General features: G+C 46.7%; 1 protein-coding gene across 3 annotated transcripts in view; it reads left to right on the top strand.

Annotated features, from left to right (window-relative positions):
- Positions 1–19,122, top strand: part of LOC144157629 (dermonecrotic toxin SPH-like) — a 31,013-nt gene extending 11,891 nt beyond the window's left edge. The window contains exons 2-7 of one of the 3 annotated variants that reach the window (XM_077688454.1): positions 1,779–1,891; positions 2,586–2,826; positions 3,459–3,587; positions 7,651–7,776; positions 8,299–8,539; positions 18,895–19,122. In XM_077688454.1, the coding sequence (XP_077544580.1) occupies positions 1,847–1,891; positions 2,586–2,826; positions 3,459–3,587; positions 7,651–7,776; positions 8,299–8,539; positions 18,895–19,021 (909 nt within the window). In that variant the 5' untranslated portion in view covers positions 1,779–1,846 and the 3' untranslated portion in view covers positions 19,022–19,122. The remainder of the gene's footprint in view (positions 1–1,778; positions 1,892–2,585; positions 2,827–3,458; positions 3,588–7,650; positions 7,777–8,298; positions 8,540–18,894) is intronic. The other 2 variants (XM_077688455.1, XM_077688456.1) reach the window with 2 other exon arrangements.
- The last annotated feature ends 457 nt before the right edge of the window (positions 19,123–19,579 follow it).

Below are 19,579 nucleotides of genomic sequence, written 5' to 3' on the forward strand. Positions count from 1 at the left end.
ACCGGTTGACCACCAGAACAACAGACTGGATGCCGAGAGAAGGGTTCCAGAAGAATAACACTAGTAACGTGACGGCGTAACGAAATAAACAAAATTCGGGGGCAATGAATGTATTTGAGCACCGCAGGACAGAAGCGGTTAGAAGTCAGTGGGAGAGCCATCGTCCTGCAGTTGACCTAAGTAGGATGATGATGATGATGATGATGATGGGTTAGGGAAGCACGCTGATGCCTTCGCATTGCGGATTGGCACGTTATCAACGAGAGGAAAGACAAATTGTGTTTTGTCATTGCGACAGTTGATGACTTGGCTATGAGCAGTTAAGACGCTGCCAAAGGAAGGAAAGCAGGTCTTCTTTTGTCACAAATTTTGCATTTTACTGTGCCGGTGGACAGTCGAATTCAAGAGCAAAGTGAAACCAGACAAACTGAAGTGGTGAGTTATAAAACGTTAAAATGTTCCTACTCTGCGCATCTAGACTGATAACACAAAGAATGATACGGGACTGTTCGAGAGAAACCAAGATGTAGTTTATATAACAGACACAAGGGCTTACTTTTGATGAGTAATTCTTTTTAAGCAAAATCCAGAACCCCCTGCTATGCGCAGGAAAACCCATTTGTAGAAGCACCGCTTTGGTGGCTCAGGGGCTGAAGTGTTGTGCTGCTGAGCACGAGTACGCAGATACGATCCCGGCCACGGGGGCCGCTTTTCTGATGGAGGCGAAAAGCAACAAAAACGCCCGTGTGTACGAGATTTTGGTGCATGTTAAAGATCCCCTGGTGGTCAAATTTAACAGAGCTCTCCACTACGGCGCGCCTCGTCACATGAGTTTCGTCGGTGCTTTAAACCCCAAAATCAATCAATCATGGGTAGAAGCAGCGCTACATGAATGAGCAAGAATACCTGAATACATGAATGAGCAAGAATGACAACGCTTCCATTGTCCTTGCAAGGTCATCGCTAAAAGCGGGCATCTCATTCATATCGATAGAAAGTCACGTAAAGCGGTTAAAGAGCCTCTGCAACACTTTCGATAAACGCTTTTGCTCCTTCCTTCGCGTCTGGAAGTACTGCGAAAGCTATAATTATCGCCAGAACAAAGCAGCACTGCGTGATGTGGTCGACCCAGCAGATATGCCTCCCGTTTCTGGTTTGCTTTTGTGTATTTCTTTTTGAAGTGGCTAGAAAATGCGTTCGTTGCTGCAACTGAAAGAAACATGGACAAAAGACGCTACACAGCCGTAATAACGTAATTTGAGCGCTCGAAGTACTCCAAGATGGGGAAAGAGAGAAATCTCTTGTGAGCAAGTTTTTAAGTTATATGATCTGTACAGAGCAGTAATGTCTGGCAGAGGTACTTTGTGACCCCCTAATCTATTGCTGGTTGGGTTGGTTGATTCCGTTCTGCAAGCATTTAAGACTTCGAAAAAAGTTGAAAAAAGTGTTGCAGGCTCCTTTCAAAAGTCGCACCAACCGACCGCAACGGCCGAGAAGTAACATTGCTGGGCCGACTGCTTGCCTTATACTGCATACCGCAAGAACTAATATTCCTAAACCTTGTGCTGTTGGAAAGTCTTGCGCACTAAAAACTTTAAAGCACATCGGGGTATGAGTGCGTAAAGCAATCTTCGCATCTGGTGCGAAAGCGCAATGAGCATTATATAGGTTCAATGTAATTTTCAACTCGTTATTTTGTACCTGACATTTTTGTTTTGTTCAAACATAGAGAAAAAAAATGCGCCTTTTCAAGCAGTGTTCCTGCTTTGTGCGGGTAGGAAACATTTTTTGCTGCGCAGGCAAAACACACAAGTTCCATTCGCTGCGGACACGTATTCAAGCAAGAATGAGAATCAGAGTTTGGGAGCTGCTGGCTTTATCGGTTGCCTTGGTAAGTAGTGCGTCCACTTTTAGAGGCGAAGCAGTTAGGCCGAGGCTTCTCCGGCGTCCGGCGTCCGTGCTCACGGCGCAGCACCCCGTAAATCGAAACATCTGTGAACAAAAGGTTCACAAAAGGTTAGCAAGAACAAAATAAAAGTTCACAGAAGGGTATGGAGGGAGAGAGAGATAGGGAGAGAGATATAATGAGAGAGAGAGGGGGAGAGAGACGCACAGCACCCTGTAAATCGAAACATCTGTGAACAAAAGGTTCGCGAAGGGCTAACAAGAACACAATAAAAGTTTCACAAAAGGTAACAGAGCGAGAGAGAGAGGGGGAGAGAGAGTGCTCCTGGAGAGCCGCGATGAGCATGCGCGAGGAGCATTGCATTGTATTGGATTTGTTTGAATTGAAATAGATTGGATGGCATGGATTGGATTAAACTGAATCGTATTGGACTGTATTGGATTCGAAGCCGTTTTAGCAGCAGTAAGCAGTCTCACGGGTGATTTACCGCCAAAACAATCCGCAGTGCTTCGCCCCCTCGTCATAATTCACTTCGTGGAGATGCGTGATTTTTTTCTCTTTGCAAAGCTGGACGAGAACCGAATATTCGTTTTCTGGTCGCGTTTATGCTCGGAATATCCTCGTGAGCGTGATGCAACGTGGATTATTCACGTCTAACAAGGTAATTATTCCCATATAGACCAATGCAGAAGCTGTTCCAAGGCCATTGTTCGTGTTTGGACACATGGCAAACAGTTTGCCGGAAGTGGAGGACTTCATGGCGCAGGGCGTTAACGCCATAGAGGCTGACGTTACTTTCGCTGCCAACGGAACGGCTTTGAAATTTTATCATGGACCAGGCTGCGATTGTGGTCGTGACTGCTACAAAAAGACAGAAATCGGGACGTACCTCTCGTACCTAAGGAACGCTGTTGGTGAAGGTGAGTATATTCTACAAATAGAGACGATAGAGGCCTTTACATTGTAAGAAAAAAAAGTTCCGGAATAACTGCTTACGTTCTACTTATTGCAATCCAATAGAGGGCAAAGAGTGCCGCAAGAACCCTTCATCTAAGTATATAAGAAATTATAAGACCAAAAGATTTCATTAGGTGTTAAATATTTACCCTAATCACCCTTAGAAATTAGTTCGCAAAACTAAATTACGAAGTCCAGCTATAGATATCTTACAACACACTTGAAACCTACAAGCTCGCTATACCTGCCCCTATTGTGCACAAGTTAAATGGCACCATCTCAGAGAGACCCACCGTTTGTCTTCTGATCCACACCTATCTCTAATATGGAAGGAGACGACAAACATTGCACACCACATCGAACGTCTCTTGAGTAGGTTGAGGAACAAAAGGCAAAATGAGATTTTGCCCGCCAAACATCAATTTCCTGCTTTCATTGCCGCCCAATGAGACGACCCTGTGCTCTAACATGATGTTGATAACCATAATATGATGATATGATGTCGGCGACACCGTCACAAACGTTAGTTTTTTCACAGCCAGGGAAATAGCATATTCATTCATTGAATTGGTTTGGATTACATCGTTTTCTGAAGGGGGACAGTTCGCTGGCAAGTTGTTGCTCTTCTACTGCGACATCAAGACGGGGGATATCGACGAAGGTAACAAATACGACGCCGGAGTCAGCCTCGCAGAAAACCTCATGTCACACCTTTGGAAAGATGGTAACTTGCCTTTTGCTTTACTAGGTTTGTGATCACCGGAACGGACGAAGTTGTCCTTAAAAATTATTGAATCGTATTTCACGCTTCCGAGGAAATGGTTCGCCAGTAAGTTTAAACTAATTATCCTTAAATCAGGGGGCGAGGACGTCACATGGGGATTCTCTCCTGGTGTGGAGAGGACTTCTTACCCGCCGCATCTCGCTTACGGGTGACTGAGGCTGGCGAATGTCAGGCGGTACTGCGTGTGCACGTCTATGTGGCATAGCAGTTCTTCCGACACAGTCCGGCATGCGCGTGGCCGTTAGCATACGGCTCGTGTTTCTAAATAAGACTGATTCCAGGACCTGCTAGGGTAACACGTATGCCCATTGTTCCTTGGTATACCCAGCGGAGCATCTGTTGTTGTTTTTGTACTGTTTCCGGATAGTAGCACGTTGCTTGTCCGTTTTACCGGCCCTGACTGGCTCCCTGTGTACCGCGCTCTCCGCAAGTGAAGCTGATGAGTTGGTATTTTCGGAAAGCATTAATAAATCCTCAGGCCAAAAATGAGACCTCTCAGGAAAGAAGTGGGGCAAAAAATTGTCCAAGGGCGCAACAAAAAATGGGCTTGCATTAGAGATAAAAAACGTGAAAGAGAGTGCCCGGAGTGACACCAAAGTGTCACAACAGGTTCTAAAAAATGACGTATTCGAATGAACTGGGTAAAAATGTTGACAGGCATTGGTGCCCAAGTCCTCCAGAATGTGCAACAAAAGCTCATTCCCGACAGCTCACCGAGCGCATAGGTTTAAAATACTAAAGTTAGACCTATGAAATGCTTCTGTGCCATAAAAACACAACTTCATCTCGATCATCGATATATGGCCGCTCGGCCCGTGCTCGAGTCCGGCTGGCAGCATTGAACATAGAAAGCTGCATTAGAAAGTCCTGTCAGCCGATACTAATAATTTGAGCAACATAAGTACAATAGAACTATTGGGCGAGTGCGAAAAACGTTTAAAAAAAAAAGGACAATGTTCTGGTCGTGCGACAATGCCACTGATTTGCGCCATCGAATGAAACCTGCGCATGTGCGGTGCTCTCTCCACAGAGGCACGCGACAGCTGTGCGTGCAGGCCAGCTTGATATAATAAACTATAGTCCGAAAGGTATGTCCTATGATTTAATTTGAGAAAATGAAGCTTGGGATAAGGGCGTCTATGCGAGTGGGATAACAGTTACCGAATACGTTCGTGAATGTTGCACCTATGACCTCGCATTCACTGGATCATATCGAGTGCTTATTATTTATTAATTAATTAATTAATTAATTTATTTATTTATTTATTTATTTATTTATTTATTATTTAATTAACGCGCTAGCATTACTATGCTCATTTTTAGATGTTGCCGCGCCGACTAGCCGTCCGCTATCAGCCGTGCTCATCAAGCGTCCACTGAGGTACGTCATCTGTGCTAACAGGAAACTCCCACTGGGCAGCCAGATATGAGGGCTCGCCGGAATCTAGAAGGCGGAGCAGCGGCAATCAGATGGTGGAAAGGAGGACAACGATACTGCGGCCGAGGCAGAGAAAAGATACGCGATTTCAGCAGGCACCGCTCTTGCGCATTGAAGTTCGTTGCTGAAGAGAAACGATCCCCAGCCGTGCCCGCACCTTACGCCACCACCAAAGCGCCTCTCCGACGTCCTAAAATGATGACGGCGCCAACATTGTGTAACGACGCTTAAAAAAGAAGCACACGATTAACGGTAGGCTCTCGAAAACCAAGCAAAGCCTACATTGTAACCAGAAACGAACTAAAATGTGTCCCAGTACGACACCAAACGGAGTAAATATGGCGTCTAATTACATGAATTTAAAAATTACTTTAATGATTTTTGCGGTCGTGTCACCGTCGCAAGATCTGTCCGAGTAACGGTGAATGGTGCCACGCGGCTAAGTAAGAAAACCCCTCAAAATTAACCTGCAGCACGTGATCCCGGATAGAAGTCAATTAAGAATCATATGCATGACCTAATTTGCACAGAAAGGGAGAGCCGATTTCACAATCACAAAAATGCACGAAATATTTCGCCATTTAGCCCACGCCTTCCGCGGTGGCTTAGGGGATATGGCGTTGTCCTGGTGAGCACAAGTACGCGGGCTCGATTCCTGGCCGCGTCGGCCGCTTTTCTAATGGAGGCGAAAAGCAAAAACGCCCGTGTGTTCTAGATTTCGGAGCACGTTAAAAATTTCCAGGTGGTTAAAATTAACCCGAAGCCCTGCACTGCGGCCCGCCTCATCGGGCGTGAAGCTTCGGCGCGCTAAACCTTACAATCAATCAATCAACCAACCATTCAGCTAACATTTTAAAACGCCTTATAGGGGAAGTCGACGAATGACCGTAAAAATGATAAAGCTTGAGCAAGCGGATATCGTACAGCCTACATTACCAGAGACTACTCCCCCGCTTTGAAGAAGGTCACATAAACACCACCACCAGGGTAGCATATATAGGGCAGCTTTATCCTCCCTATATTCACAATTACCGCAAGGCCCTTTGCATTGTGTCTTATAGTACCTTTGAAGAAATTTGAGAGGCCCCTCTCCTACCACAAAAGGAGCTGCTGGGAAAACAGAAGGGGGACCGGTCATCCTATAAAATATAGGCACACCTCTAAAAAAAGGTTGGTCGCTACGATAGATACGTCACCGGTCCAGCGACTCTCCATAAAAGCCCTCCACCCCTTTACTGAAAAATTAGATATAAACCTACGCGAGGACAGGCTATAAGCCAGGATCAAATTTTTATAGGAAAATACCAAAACCACGAAAAGAAAATGTACGCCGACGCTTGGAAAGTTCCAAATTACGAAGGCAACAATTGTCGCAGCACACTATACTGTTGGAATCGCGTGAAATTGCATTAACTTCCCACTCACGCGAATTGAATTCTTTTTGCAATTACCCGAGCGGAACAACCAAATTGGTGCTTAAAAATCATTACACACGCTCAATCATCGACCATCAGCCTCTTAGCTACAGGCAGAGTACATAAACGGTTGAGAAAAATTCTCCAATCCCCAATCAGAAAAATTCACATTACATTAATAGACGGGAACGGGTCTGGAAAGGAGCGACGCATCCGATCCTGGTCTACTGGAACTCACAAATCGTGCTCCCTGTTGACCGCGACTAACACACTCCACTCTCCGAAAAATATGGAGAAGGCCCTTTCATCCTAGGACTAGGAACACTATCCTTCCCGGGCCACGCGGGTATGTCGTCACTTAAAAATGAAAAACTCTGCTCAGGATACATGCCACCACATATATCTCCAATTCGAGGTGCGCGAAAATGTTTGGTAGGTAGTCTCCGACATTACTTAAATATGGGCAAAAACCTACTCTATTTTGAGAAACCTGGTCATAATTAAGGATATGCTCAAGGGGTTAACAACTGAAGCATTACATATGGTACTTATATCGACAATGACACGCTGCCCCGACCAGTTTGTCACGTGAGGATCAGCATGAGCTGGTTCTGGAGCCCTGGTATTCTGGTTGATCCCACAGGGTCTACTGTCTGTCTGTCTGTCTGTCTGTCTGTCCGACAGAAACGCACAGCCAGGCCACCACTATAAATACTTTTTGACTTCGATACTTGTTTTATCTGTCGGACTGACCTACACACCGCAGCCTCAATTTTTCATGTCAATATTTTAAGCCCCGCAAGTTTAAAGGTCGTCTGAGTTTCCGTGGAGCAGTGGAACGCGGTAAATTTACGTTGACTTGAGCGAAACCCTAGCGTGTTTATCTTGGGAGGAGCGAGAAGGTTGAGGAACAGTAGGAGAGATGACTGGAAAAGAGAAGCGTGGCATTTAATTGTAGAGGGGGCAGAGGGGCAGATGACTATCGTGTTTCGTCGACAATTGCAACGAAGTGAGCTGATACGCGGCCAATTTCTTTGACACCTCTATAAAGGCATTGCACCATAACATTAAATAGCATTTGCGATTGCCGCCTTGCCTTATAAAAACCATGCAAGTAAATGCTGAAACTCTACGTAAACGTCTACTGCAGTTCCCAGCAGCAACAGGCTGAACGTTCTCCTGTCGATATTCAGCCTGAACGACAAGAACGTCTTGAAGGGTGCACTGGATACGTTCTCGAAGGCTGAGAACCCCTCGTCGTATCTGGACTACGTAGGTAAGTAGTATTATCTATAATAGTCCCAAATGTATCAATACTCGATTCAAACCATCCGTTACCAACGTAACGCTTGTTGCTCGTTTTTATTCAACAGCCTCTGCAACAATATTAAATTTGTTTGGCCAGTACGCCCATGAAACGTATTCTGTAATAGGTGTAGTTTCGAGGCTTCATTTTCCCTCCTACGTTTACTTTTCTTGTATCTTTGCCTGCGAATTTCGGGTTACCATTACAGTTCTCACGGCGTATCTGCGGTTGTGTGTGTGTTAATTCAAAGAGCCGTTAATACACATAATACGTTGTTCAAGTTGAAAGTAATGGGCTTTGGTAACTTACGTTACTCCATTGCAGCCACGAAAAGCGTCTTTTTAAGAGTGACGTATTTATTCTACTTATTCTATGGAAAAATGGGAAAACAAGCTAGGCAGCCCTCATGGAAGACACTGATGCTTTCTATGCGTATGAAGGGGTTAGGCCCAAATTGGAATAACCTCCCCAATTACTTGTCTTCTTCCACAGGCTTTGATGTGAGTGGGTATGACCTTCTGAGCCTGATTTCAAGCACATACGAAGAGCTGGGCATTGGGCGACACCGGTGGCAAGGAGACGGTACCACCAACTGCCTTATCGACATCTACCCGACTTTACGAATGAAGTTAGTAACAGCCCGGCGTAGCGCAACCAATTCCAGCAAAAACTACGTGGACAAGGCTTACGTCTGGACGGCTGACAAATCCGCCACCGTCCGAAGGTTTTTGAAGTAGGTTCAGCATTGATTGTTGAAGTAGATTCAAGAAATACTCAAGCTGTCGATGACAGATCCTTCGGACGTAATTTTGCCAGTAAAAAGTATGGCCTCATAAGGAAGTCGCAAAGATCGAGTTCGAGAGAGTTAGGGGGTGATTTATGTACGTTCTCTTAGTCAAAGTACTTCAAACTCACACAAAACGGCTCGGCGCAGCTATGAACAACGTGGAATGAGTGCTGAATAATTAGCCTGTAACATATGACGCGTACTATTTGGCTACATTGGTGTCACCGAGACCCGCGGCTTCGGTGTCGTGTTTGTGGTCTGTTAAAAGCGTGCGAGTGCCGTTACAATAGCTATTGAGGATACGTCGAGGCCAAATGAAGCGCTGAACGTACTCATATTTTGTGAACGTTTGTAGTACGGTGTACTGGAGCGCTGATCGCAGAAAGGTCTGGAGGACACACTCACGGATTGCGCCTGTGAAGCGTTTATGCCGGTGCGTTTTTAAAGCGTAGCTTGTTCACCCAGCGCAAACAAAGTGCTTCCTGCTCCCTAGTTTTGCGCTGTACGGTAAAAGTTTCAGTTGATTTTATTTCCTTAGTAACTATATCGACTTCGCTGACTCTTCTCCCGCCTTCACGTGCCTTTGGTTTTCCTACTAGCGTACCAGTCAGCGAAGCGTCGCATGTGTACTTGTGCAGCGCTTGTGTGGAGCGACCGTGACTCGAAGCTTGATAGTGTGCAACCTAACAAAGTAAAGAAATGCACATTCTTCTCTTCACAAACGTGTTGTGGGTTATTTTCAACTGAGCGAGCGGATTGCGACGACCCGTCGCCGGCCGACGGACTAAACACTGGGCCGACTGACTCTGTCCGTAGGTCGCCGAGCCGTGCAGTAACAAATCCAATTGCCAGCTCATCTCCTCCTGAAGTCACACGAAAACACCACAGAAAATGGACGAGGGTGCACAGATGAGGACAGAATTTTCGAATTTGATTTTTCTACTAAATCAATTCGCGTAAACGCGCGCAGACTGGTCGAAACATGGCCTATGGACTGCGGACTACAATTTGCGCCAGTAATCCCGTAATGATTACAAATCACTTCAGTGTCCCTTTAGCGCTCATCGTTCACATGGCCTTTGTTCTGGTGGGAGATTTAAACGTGGGTGTGTTGCGGATCAACGCGACCTGTCTGCAGTCGTTCATGGTCGAGCGGTTTGTGTTGGTGCGTTACATAGAGAGTAAGATGAGGAGCTCCATGTTAGACCCTTACAATAAAACTTCAATCCTTCCATGTCTCATCGAGCTAGTAACCAGATAGCATACTCAGTCGCAAACTAGAAGCAAACGCATTTTGTTATACGCACTTTTTGGACAACGCCCAGCTTCGCACGCTATTTTTCTTACAGAATGGAAGCGCACTTCATTTTTAGGTATGGCTGAATCACAAACCGGTGTTTGAGGCAGCAAAAAGGTAATATTACCAAAAAAAATTGTATTTTGAAGGCTTCGCTAGCATGAAACCAATTTCAAACACGCGTGATGCACCAAAGACGTTCGTGCGGCAGCCACGAACGACACACGATGTTCGTCTCTTCAGCCGCTGATTACAGCCGTGCTGAGACTTTAGGCTTCCGCTGAACAGTCATATTATGAATCCCTTGGGTTACACTTAATACGCGGACACAATTCGGATTTCGACAAAACCACTTCACTGTCAGTCTTGCGTCTGACCTTTTCTTTGTTGCTGGCCTTTTTTTTTTTAGCGCCTAACTTAGGTATTGAACAGCAACTAGTCCAATCGATTACGTCACTTCACTATTCATTTTCAGGGCCTAGAAGTGTCCTTCTCTTCGAAAGTATGGGTTCAAATTAAACGTTAGGATTGTAGTGAAAGAATAGTTTGCGAAAAGGCGCGAGGTACAAAAATTTAAGTCCTCTTGCAGGTCCTCTTAAGTACTCTTTAAGTCCTCTTGCAGGGGGGGTGACGTGACGTAAACATTCAGGGAAACAATTAAGGCCACTTAACGGAGTGATTGCAAAAACATAACATTTTATTCGAAGCTGTGCGATGATCTATGTCTAAGGAAAGGTCACTAATGATTACGTCCTCCTGTGTTGCGACAATGACATCTTCGCGAGGGGGTGTATATCTGGCGTCTAATCTTCATGTTGTAACCGTTGTGGTGGTCACGGCCTGTGGCGGTTTCAATTGTACTGAGCGCATATCTCTTTGCTCGCACAGCCTCGTTTTAAAAATTACTCCCACCTCCCCTCGCGGGAACCCCTGTGTAGATGCGACGCATAGGGGCTTCCGTTGTTGTTTCCGTTATGTTGATTGTTCCATCGCGTGAAACGTGCCGTGAACCCCCCCTGCCGCGGCTATGGCGTAACGTGGCGCGGCTATGACGCAACACAATCCAACACAATCCACTTTAATCCAATCCAATCCAAATCCAATCCAATCCCATCCAAGCCAAGCCAAGCAAAGCCAAGCTAATCCAATGACCCTCGCGAGAGAGTGTTCGCTATCGGAGAGGAGAGGGGGTGAGCGGCGGAGAGCGCAGCTCGCGCGGCGAGGAGAATGGGGGAGGGGTGTGGACGGACAACAACAACGCCGTATGGAGGGACAAGGCGAGTGAATGAGATGCAGTCGCATCTAAACAACACCTTGACTTATCTCGCCGAGCCGTTGCGCCGTAGCGAGGAATTTGCCCACCATTTGACCGCAGCGGCGCCGCACCCGTGGCAACGCATCACGTGAATCGGCCGGCCGAGCTCCGCCGACGGCTACGTTCTCTGGCGCCGCCGCCGCTGCTGCCAGCATGGCGCAAGCGCTCTCCTCTGCTGGGTCTCCGCCTGACCACGTGACGCGCCGCGCGTCCGTCGAATAGGAACCCCGCGTTTGCCTTACATGAGAGCAAGACCAGGCCGCCTTCCTGTGAGCTTTGCGCGGGAGTTGGAGGCTCTGACCACCCCGCGGATATCTCCTGGGGGTCTGCTTTACTGGAGAGGGACCGTATTGCCAAGCGGGCGAAGCTGGCTTCGCAGACTGAGAAAGAGCGAACCGGTCGGCTCGCGAAACGCCGGAAGCGTGACGACAACCGTATACAAAGGCAGGGTTTGGACGGATAGTGAAATAATTACAGCGCTGAAGTTAAAATTAGACTTAACCAGGCTAAGCGAAGCTGTCGCTTTGCGTACCCAGGCTTAGCTGCGCTAAGCCGCCGCCAGTTTTTCTTCTCTTGCCACCTCTTCGGAGGTATTATTTACTAGACGACGAAGTATCACAGCAGCCGCGGACGTAGACGCTTCAGAAAATCCATCCAAGTGGAGACTGCACAGACGTAGGGAACGGGTTCCATGTGCACATTTTTCTTTTATTACTATCGTCATTTTCCTTTTCTGCTATGGCTAAGAGCTACTATGGCTAAGCTACTCTTAGCTACTATGGCTAAGAGGCCTGGCCGATCGCATTTTATCCCAAAACATGCGGACTATTAGGGTACGGCGGTTGCTACTTTTCCCGTTTGGATTAGTCATGCAGGCCTCCAGTGGTTGGATCGTGTCGCCCTGTTGTAATTTTCTTATTATCCTTTTTTTGTTTCCTTTGGGTTCCTGCTTTCTGTAACTACGACTGGAAGGCTTGGACAATCGCCTAATGCCCAATACTCTAAAACAGCGGCCGTTACCCTGCAGCAACGCAGCCACGGTGGCCAAATGCAACTAAGCCTTACCTGGAGCGCGCGACGGGCTTTCCATGGTTCGTCGGCCGCCCGCATGGCTGCCGAACCATTCAATACATTCATCTACATGCCATTGCAGTGTCACTTCAAGGTAACTGCCGCCATTTTAGGGAATTCAGGCTCTTTTTAGCCTTGTACATATACACTTACAGCGTTAAGGCACTTTGTTAGTGACGTAGTTATTACGCTCAAGATTATCCCGCAGGCCTGTAGCGATGAGATTGCACTGTCATGGACAAATGAAATGCGATCACGGAAATATGAGCCACAAAACACAAACAGCGCGAATTATTTCCACGCAAACTAAATTGATGCGAGGGTTAATTACATTAGCAAATTTTGGAAATGTGGTTTCAAAATACTCCAATAGAGCGCTATTATTAGACCTCCGCGAACCGTATTTTTCAGTTGTGCGTGTTGTGGTTCAGAGCTGCGCTTAGGAAGTAAATAACTTGCCGGACGCCGTCCGCTTTCTGCGTACAGACATTGGCGCACACGTTCTCCTCGCTGGTTGAATTGCTTCGCTTAATAATGGCGACAGGTATTGCAGCACCTGAGAAAAGCGTTATCAGGTGTTGGCGCAGTGCGCTGTGCCTGTACTTACTGATCGCGAAGGCACTACCTGAATTCGACCTTTTTCAGAGGAGTTTCATTTTGGTTACACAGTTTGTTGTGTTGTTTCTTTACCTTAGTCATAGTTGTTTCATTCAGAAGTTCCGTACTATGCAATTCTGGTCTCCAGCTTCGTTCTGTTGCGAATTCATTGTTCATATTGTTCATGAGGCCGCGGTGGGTTGCGGGGGGCGGTGGTTATGTTAGGTGTTGGCTTAAAATACATACGACTAAGGTGCGCACAAAACAAAGTACAGGAGCAGGGAAGATAGTAAAACACTGACTGCCGGTGAAATAGGCTCACCTGTTCATTAAACGGATGTAGCTACCATATGACAATTCCACGTAAGCTACGTCCACACACGTGAAAGGTCAGCGCAAACTGCAGCCGCAGGATGCACAGCATGTCGATTTGCGCCGCTGGCCATGGTTGTAAAAAATTACTTAGCGCTCGAGAGAGCAGGATGGCAGAACACAGGACTACAGCGCTTGTCGCGTGTTCTTATTCCGTCTTTTTCTGTCGTGATTGAAGTGACTGGACGGGAGGGGAGAGGCAGTGCTCTACACTCGTAGCCAAACGAGAGCAACGGGGGAGTGCCATTACTCCTTTGGGGGACTAACTGCGTGGCCCTCATTACTCCCTTCCGGGAGTAAATACGAGGGGACGAATGGTTACTCACCCAACCGTTCGTCCTCGGCGGACGAACGGTTGCTCTATTCTGCTGTCCCCCTTTTCCCTGGGAAACGACCTAGGAGTGGCGGAAAAATAAACCCGCTGACCGGGAATCGAACCCCTGCCCTCTGCAACACTAATATGACGTGCTACATACTAGACCACGAGATTTTTTTCTTTATTGCCTGTTAACTATACAGAACAAAACAAACACAAAACACATAAGACGCCTCACCAATTCATTGATTGCCTATTGTGCCTAGAATTTCTTTAAAAATGGCAAAATATCAAGATCATTTGTCCCCTCCGGCTGTTCATGCTGAGCTTGATACAATTCGCGTATGTAGCGCACTTTCAGTGAAATTTTCCCTTACCGGGTGGGCATGGGAATCTACATTGTGCCTAGACCACGAGAGCAGATGGAGCATTCGGCAGAACATGGGTAGTCATGTGCACAACGCTTGGTACTCCGAACTCGGCGTCATTGCGTTTATTGCTGGCGTCAAAATTCCTAGTGTGCAACTGTTGGCAATTGACTTTCTGCACGCCACTGGACTGCATGCATACGTGTAGATTTGAACACCTGTCGGATTCGTGACATTCTGTGCTCTTGGCAGCCCCTCTCTCCCTATTTTCTTCTCTTTCTCTTTCCTTCCTACTTCTTGCTCTACTCCCATTTTTAAAACGCCTCTCTTTCTCTTTCCTTCCTACTTTCTTCTCTACCTCTATCTTTAAAACGCCTTCCATATGCCGCGCGGCAAACACTCGTAATTAAAAAAAAAAAAAAAAAAAAAACTGTTGGCAATTTACGCTCTGCTAACTCTAGACATTATTGCTGAGCTTCAACTGTGTGTAGACGCTCACAAGCATAGTTTTTCCTCCTAAAAGAAAAAAAAAACAACCGGCCTCGTCGTGGCAGGAAACAGTGGTCTAACCACGCACCCGCTTCGGCAAAATCTATACAAGCTTCTTAATGCTCGCAGCTTACCCCAAATGTCTTTGGTCTCACATTTGCCAGTTCATTGTCGTCTTTACGAGATAAATAATAGAACAGGGCTTGTGTTCTTGCGTAAAGGACATAAATTTCGTCCCCGCTGACTTCTTCAACTACAGTTTTGCTAGGTGGGAGTGGAAAATGCAGCCCGGTCTTACGGGTGTTGTGGCATTGTCATCGCTCTTGTAGAAAAGTCGTTTAGGTCCCGCTAATCAAAGCTAACAGCAAAGTGCTTACCTGCAGTGTGCGGTTACGGTTTTCCGCTGTTGTCGTTGTTGTTGACTTTTGTGGGCCGGTATAAACATGTGCATTCACTACACTTAGTGAGTAAGGCTTGCGATTTTTTACTAACAGCTGCCTCACTGTGTCAGGTGCGCGGAATTTTAGATGCGACTGCATCTCATTCACTCGCCTTGTCCCTCCATACGGCGTTGTTGCTGTCCGTCAACACCCCTCCCCCATTCTCCTCGCCGCACGAGCTGCGCTCTCCGCCGCTCACCCCCTCTCCTCTCCGATAGCGCACACTCTCTCGCGAGGGTCATTGGATTGGATTCGATTGGCTTGGCTTGGCTTGGCTTGGCTTGGAGTGGATTGAATTGGATTGGATTGGATTGGATTTGGATTGGATTGGATTAAAGTGGATTGTGTTGGGTTGTGTTGCGTCATAGCCGCGCCACGTTGCGTCATAGCCGCGGCAGGTGGTTCACGGCACGTTTCACGCGATGGGAGAATCAACCTAACGGAAACAACAACGGAACCCCCTATGCGTCGCATCTACACAGGGGTTCCCGCGAGAGGAGGTGGGAGAAATTTTTTGTCTTTTTTGGCTGGGAGGGTAGGCCTGTAATTCTGGCCGTGAGGGCAGCACAGTTGGCAGAACAAGGCGGTTGTTCGAAACGGGGGCACCAGAACATGATGCTGCGGACTTTTACGGAAAAGAGGACTTCCGTTCTTCTAACTGTCTGGAGGGCTGATGTGGTTCCGCCACTAATGCGTGGGTTGAACAGGCGTGCCTCGTTGGCGATGAGAAGGTTCGCGGGGGTCTCGTTTGTGGTTCCGGCGTCTAGGCCGTGGATAACATCGCAGCGACGGACAGCAAATGTCAGGTGGAGGTTCATGTATGGTTGCAAGTTTATATTTAGTAGAGCTGACTTGAAGTGAGTAGATGCGGCTGAGGGATGTGGCTAGCGCTTCGCTAGGTGTACAGTGACGTCTTGAAGCGTCTGAGTTTGAATAATTACTTGAGAGAATAAGTAATTCAATGAAGGCGAAAAATTGTGCAAATCGTATTTGTTGGCAGAAGCGTTCAGGATGTCTATTTCTTACTTTTTGTGTTCCACCTTTTTACGCTACGCAAGTCCAGAAGAATTTCTGCTGGCGGATATTGCTTTGCAGCGGTAGTATTTCTGCGAGATTTTGAGGCGACCAGGCAGAAAGATCAAGGCCAGATTGGGGTCCATAGACAGTGTAGTTATGAGGGGGGGGGCGATGTAGTGCAGGGGAGGACGTCCATGGCGGCGCCGCTGTTGGGGCGGCAGGGGATAGTAATAACGTTGTTTTTGAGTTTGCCACGACGCTGAAGGCCCTGTTCTTTTTGATATTAGCGTCAAAGTCTTGGATACAAGCGATGTCCGCTTGAATGAGGCAACCACTCTTCAATTTTCCTTCCATGTCTTCGGCTCAGGCGCCGTGATTAGCGGGGAGGGCCTCCACCCCGGCCGGAATTCCTGGCGATACCGCAAGGGTAGCCGGGAACCATCTCCTCGAGGCTTTAAGGCTCGCACCTGCTTCCGACACAGATATGACAATTAATCGGGGAAAAATCAAGCACCCTCCGTCAAACGACGACGTTGATTGAACGCGAAGCCTTCTCGTGACGGATTCTTTGGTCGTCGTGTAACTTTTCCAAACAGCTCCGACCATGTTAAAATGGAGAAATCGGATATACGCCGCTTTCATAAAGCGAGGGACCGAGGGTCGATTCCGTTCACCGAAAGAGTTTTTTTTTTCACTTGGAAATTCCGCGTTACAGTCGATATCAGTAACAACACTAAAGCTTCGGTTTCACATGGCCCGAATGGGTGGCGCCTCTGTGCGCAAATGCATCTCTTAGCAAATTGACGATACAGCTTTCTTGAAGATAGGAGCGGAAAGTATAAAAAATTATAGGCACAATCCTAAGCACATTAGGTCTCAAACAAAAGGAAAGCTTTTTCGTCTTTCTACTTTATTGAACCAGTAAAAAAATTCCAAGAGGTAAACTTATCCAACGGGACATAGGATGAGCTTAAGGCAGTAGTAAAGTGCGCTATTTCGACACTTTTACTTTTCGCTGTAAAAACGATATATTTGTTCTACTAAAGATAGGTTGGCTGACTCGCTGGCTAGCTGGCCCAAAGTATTTGGCCACTTGATGCATCCCATATTCGCACATGCGCACACACAAAAAAAAAACTATCTTGCGTTAAATAAACAATGGCGCTCCACTCTTTATCAAGCGCGTTTATCACCCCTGCTATTGTAAATTGCACCTGTAGTATTCTTCAGCGATTTGTTTACTGTTTAGCAATTATACATATACAGTTTGCTGGCGTTGGCTTAGAGTAGACCGTACGAGAAACACTACGTCTGTTCCGTTCGGTGGACACTGTAAGAGCTTATGTTTCGGGAGTACCCCAGCCTGGTACTACGGAACCTTTGTGTAGGTATTATCTTCAACAAACTGTATGTCAAGAATATGTAGCAGAAAGTGTAGCTACCGAAATTCTAATCCTCTTCCAACGAGATGTCCATCGCCAAATACGCTCCTAAAATATTTCGCCTGTCAATAGGGCAATTATTAGATGCGATGCTCAGAGCATCTCCTGTCGGCGGCCCTGTCGTTCCTGCGTGCGTCCGTTGTTGTCCGCGTGCGTCCGTTGTTGTCCGCAGCCACTCTGCCCCTCTCCTCTCCGATAACGAACACTCTCTCGCGAGGGGCATTGAATTGAATTCGATTGGCTTGGCTTGGCTTGACTTCCATTTGGATTGGAATGGATTAAAGTTGATTGTGTTGGATTGTGTTGCGTCATAGCCACGGCATTCTCTCCGCGGTCTCCTCTCCTTCGGGCGCGCTGCGCATATAACCCGTGTGCCGCTCTCCGGCGGCCTTTCGGTTGAAGGTTGCTCTCCGTTGCGCTTGAACCCCCCTCAGCGTCACATCACACCAGGGTTCCCGTGAGGGGAGGTGGGCGTAATTTTTGTTTTAAAGACGTGTTCGAGTTCTAAAAACGCTGAATTTTCATCAAAAAATAATTGGGAGTGTTCTACTCTGTGCCTTCAATCCGTTGTTTTGATCGTGTTAATATGAAATAAGTAACCCAGACCTCGTGCATGGCAATACACCGAAGAAGCTCCACATGTTGTAATTATTTTGAGTGTTGCCGTCCCCTTTAGCATAAAGAGCACTATATATTCCGGCTTAATCGTGCGTTGTTTCGAGAAAATGAAATACAAAAACAAAATAACATCAAACATTACTAGAGGTAAGCCCTTTTGTGTGATGATTTGTATCTTGTGTACACCTCTGAAAAAGACAGCGTGCTTCTATTCGCATTCCAAGTGCTTCATTAGGCTTTCGTTAAATTCCGCATTGTCTATAACGTTTTATCGTTTATGAGCATGGCAGAACACTGCAAAACAGGTATGGCGTGTTCACTTCCAACGCAGGCACGGAGGTCAGGACAGAATGAGGGTTTATTTATTTCTTTATTAAAATACTCTTAAAGCCCACAGGCGTTACAGAGAAGAGTGAGTTACGATTTATACAACATTAGTTACGGCCGCTTTGAAGGATGAATTATTCCGAACACTGGCGACGGAGGTAGGGAGGTAGTTCCAGTCGTCGCAGGTCTTTGGCATGAACGAGTAAAAGCAGGGGTTTGCGCGACAGTTCGGAACCCCTACCTTTACCTGTGGTCGTTACGTGCGGAGTTGTAGGATGCAGCTGAAATGAGATCCTGTTTCAGAACGGGGTTATTAAAGTAATTTGTATTAAAAAGGCACAAACGCGCGATTTTCCCTCAAGTGGCGAGGCTACTCATTTTAAGAGCAGACTTAATTGACGTGATGCTTGCGGTTCGCGAGTAGTTTGTGACAATGCATCAAGCACCGCGGTTTTTAATGGCTTCAAAAGATGAAGACAACGCCACCATATTATGGTCCGAAATCGATTATGCATATTCTAGTTTTCATCTAACCAGGGTTTTAGATAGTCAGAGCTTTATAGAGCCAGCGCGAAATTACGATTCGGTTGTTTGCTGAAAAATACAATAAGTGATTTCTTTCTTCGTTACAGTGCAAACATCGATGGCATCGTTACCAACAAGCCAGCGGACGTCCTTGAGGTCCTCAAAGAAGATTCGTTCTCGCCTAAATACAGGCTTGCGACCATGGGGGACAGTCCCTGGCTGCGGATCGTTTAGGCGGGAGAACATGCTGGTGGTGACCTACGCTTTGAGGTGGTTACTCTCCTTCTTGTTATTTGAGAAATATTCTCGTCATAAAACAAGTTGCAACCCTTCAAGACATAGTGGTTTGTATTCTTTGATTGTATATTAGGTATGTTGCTTAAGGTACTAAGAGAAACTGGGCTTAGTTGTGCGTTTTCATGAGAGAACCGGCATATTGCATATCGAGTGATGCCTCGAACTTGAGAATCGGATAAAAAAAACTAGATCCCGCGATTCCACAACACTAGAAGCCACATAACGGCCTTTGAAGTACTTTCCTGGCAGATACTTTTTGTGGAGTTGGTTATATTAAAGAACGTTTTCAGGATCCCCATTCTAGAAATCTTATTCCGATTACATTGAAGGGTGGTCAACTCGGCTTGACAGTTATTAGGGCAGTGGAGCCCATCAGTAGCAAAAACAGACGCATGGCTAGAAATGCTCAGCGCTTTCCTGCAGCCAAGCTCGCGAACGCTTATATGGCAACCCCTCTGGCATGTCCTACACCGATGGGGTGAGCTACGCTGACAG

This window comes from Haemaphysalis longicornis, unplaced genomic scaffold (assembly GCF_048455015.1).
Source record: "Haemaphysalis longicornis isolate Haplotype H1 unplaced genomic scaffold, Haemaphysalis longicornis Haplotype H1 scaffold_10, whole genome shotgun sequence".
Lineage (NCBI taxonomy): Eukaryota > Metazoa > Arthropoda > Arachnida > Ixodida > Ixodidae > Haemaphysalis > Haemaphysalis longicornis.